This window comes from Galeopterus variegatus, unplaced genomic scaffold, assembly GCF_000696425.1.
Source record: "Galeopterus variegatus unplaced genomic scaffold, G_variegatus-3.0.2 Scaffold28325, whole genome shotgun sequence".
NCBI classification, from domain to species: domain Eukaryota; kingdom Metazoa; phylum Chordata; class Mammalia; order Dermoptera; family Cynocephalidae; genus Galeopterus; species Galeopterus variegatus.
Genome location: NW_007754436.1, coordinates 777 through 3,289, shown reverse-complemented (window position 1 = coordinate 3,289; position 2,513 = coordinate 777). Strand labels below are relative to the sequence as shown.

General features: G+C 56.3%; 1 protein-coding gene across 1 annotated transcript; it reads right to left on the bottom strand.

The window, feature by feature from the left end:
• Window positions 1-229: 229 nt before the first annotated feature.
• On the bottom strand, window positions 230-1,731 carry LOC103583790 (E3 ubiquitin-protein ligase TRIM11-like; the record flags this gene model as incomplete). The annotated part of the gene is made up of 1 exon (XM_008565017.1): window positions 230-1,731. A coding segment is annotated over one exon (548 nt), but the record flags the coding sequence as incomplete, so codon positions are not given.
• Window positions 1,732-2,513: the final 782 nt, after the last annotated feature.

The following is a 2,513-nucleotide window of genomic DNA, read 5'->3' as shown; positions in this document are numbered from 1 at the left end:
CACTGACAGTGTAAAAGCTGTTTGTCTAGGGCTCACACACTGCTAGTGTAGGGCTCCCCCCTGCCAGGTAGGACTCACTCGCAGATACTACAGTGCTCACCGTTTGCTAGTGAAGGAGTCACACGCCACTGGTGCAGGTAGGATCCCGCCTGCTCTATCACCCTGACTCTGGCCCTCTGCTTGACATCGGGCAGCCACTATTTGTCTACATAAGCAGGGAATAGTGGGATTACAGTGATCAAAATTTATTTAATGTGGGAACTCTGTCCTCACAATAAATAAAATGGAGGGGGAAAAGAGAAGTCAAGTGGTACCTTCTTATAAAGGGGGAAGAAACACCAAACCTTAACACACCAACACCCTCCTTGACTCTGTGTGCTTAGGGCTCTCTGCAGCCACCCTCCTCCTCCAGAGTGGAAGGACCACAGCCTCTGAAATGTCCCAAGCCCTTGGCAGGAGCCAAGACCCTACAGACAGGTTCCTGAAGTCAGGGACTGCCACCTGAGGTCAGTATGGAGACCAGAGAAGCGTTTGCGAGGGTAAAAGCCAGCAGCTCTCGGCCAGGAATATGCCCAGAAAGGCTTCCAAACACAACCATGAGACTGCAAGTGTCACTTCCAAGTCCTACTCTCACCTCCAGACCCCACAGAACTGCCAAAGGTGAATCTCTGCACCCAGGGCATTTTCCAGAAGGCCCTTTATTTAGGGACTTCTGCTCAGTTCCCCTCCTACTTGGCTTCCTCGGATCATCTTTTGCCTGAAGACTGATGTCCCTCCAGTAGGTGGCCCTCCCCTTTCATGGGACATAAATGGGTTTGGAACTGGCCCCCCTCCCAGCAGCCACATGGGGCATGTCCCTAGAGGTGGGGTGCTCGGGCAGGCCCTGGATGCTGTGTGTTTCTGGTGGGGCTTGCGAGGCTCAGGGCTTTGGTCAGGGCTGTTGATGCTTAGTGGCATCTGGTAGCCTGGAGGGGTCCCACAGGGAGGACAAGGCCCACCCCACATCTGCCCATGCCATTTCCAGAACTCAGGTTTTCCCATGTACACTCACAAAGGCACTACACGTTCCTCCCGTTGCCCAGAGGACACGCTTCCTCCACCCAAGTCCTCCAAGTGAACAAAACACCCAAAGCCAGGACAAGTGGCCGGGAGAAGGGAAGGGATTCCCCCGAGAGGGTCCAAGTCACTGGGGAACCAGGGCATCTCCAGGCCCGCCTTTCAGCCGGCAGATGGTCATAGGGGTCGGGCTGCTTGACAGAGGTGAGAAGAGGGGCCGGAGCGTCCCAGAGAAGGGGGTCTCGGGGAAGATGAACAACAGCGACCCGTCAGTCGCACTGTAGAATGACAGATGTCCGGCCTCATAGTCCAGAAAGATCCCCACGCGCCTTGGAGGGTCCCGGAGGGGCGCGAAGGCCCTTTCGGGCGAGGTGTAGTAGCTCCCCAGGAACACCAGGATCCAGAAGCCGTTGCCGGCCGACAGCTCGCCCTTCTCCTTCCTGTTCACGTTCTCCCTGCACACGCCCAGGGCCCAGCTGCTGCGGTCCCCCACCTCCACCTCCCAGTAGTGGCGGCCCGAGGAGAAGCGCTCCTGGCCCAGCACGCAGGGGCCGGGGTCGAAGCGCTCCGGGCTGTCAGGCAGGGACTGCCGCAGGTCACCCCGCTGCACGCTCCTCCTGTCCTCTGAAAGGACCAGCTCAGGGTTGGCAGTGTCTGGGTCCAGGGTCACATCCCCTGTGGGAAGAGGTTGAGGTCACTGAGGCACGGTGGCCACCAGCTCGGGCCCTGCCAGCCTGCGCTGCATCTACCCAAGGCTCATCCACCCTCAAGATTACTGGAGTTATCAAGTGTCCCCAAACAGACTGCTCCCCCGCCCCAGAAAAAATGACCTAACTATGTCTGGTAGCAACTCAGAATGTTTTAGAAAGTGGCCCACGTTTGGCCTTCAGATGACAGGAGGAAACGGCGCTGCTTTCTACTTCTATCTTTCCTGAGATCTCCAATGGAAGTCTGCTGGGTTCTGAGCCCACTTTCCCTCTGGGCTTTGCTGAGCCCCATCTGCTCCCAGGGCAACACAGAGACCCTGTACCAGGAGTGGCAAAGGGTGACTGTCCCAACACTGACCACCCCGGGGTTTGTGATGTGTCCACCTCTGTGGGCCTGCATGCAGCTCTTATACACAGACTCTCGACCTACTGGCCGAGGACAGCATCGCCTGTGGATGATAGTGGTGTCATTAGAAATAGATTTGGTTATTGTCCCCAGTTCCTAGCATAAAGCTCCTAACACCCTCAGAATTTCCTGAATAAATAGACTGTTTTATTGCTCATAAGAAGCCCCTTTCCAGCACACCTGAGGTTATGCTACTGAGGTGACTCAGGTGGGGATCCCAGGTATCCCAGGATGAGGCTGGTCACCAGAAAGACAAGATTTGGAACTCTCTGCCTGACAGTTCCATCCTGACACTATCTGGAGGTGGCCCAGGCGCCACAGGTAACGGCTTAGTCCCACAAGAT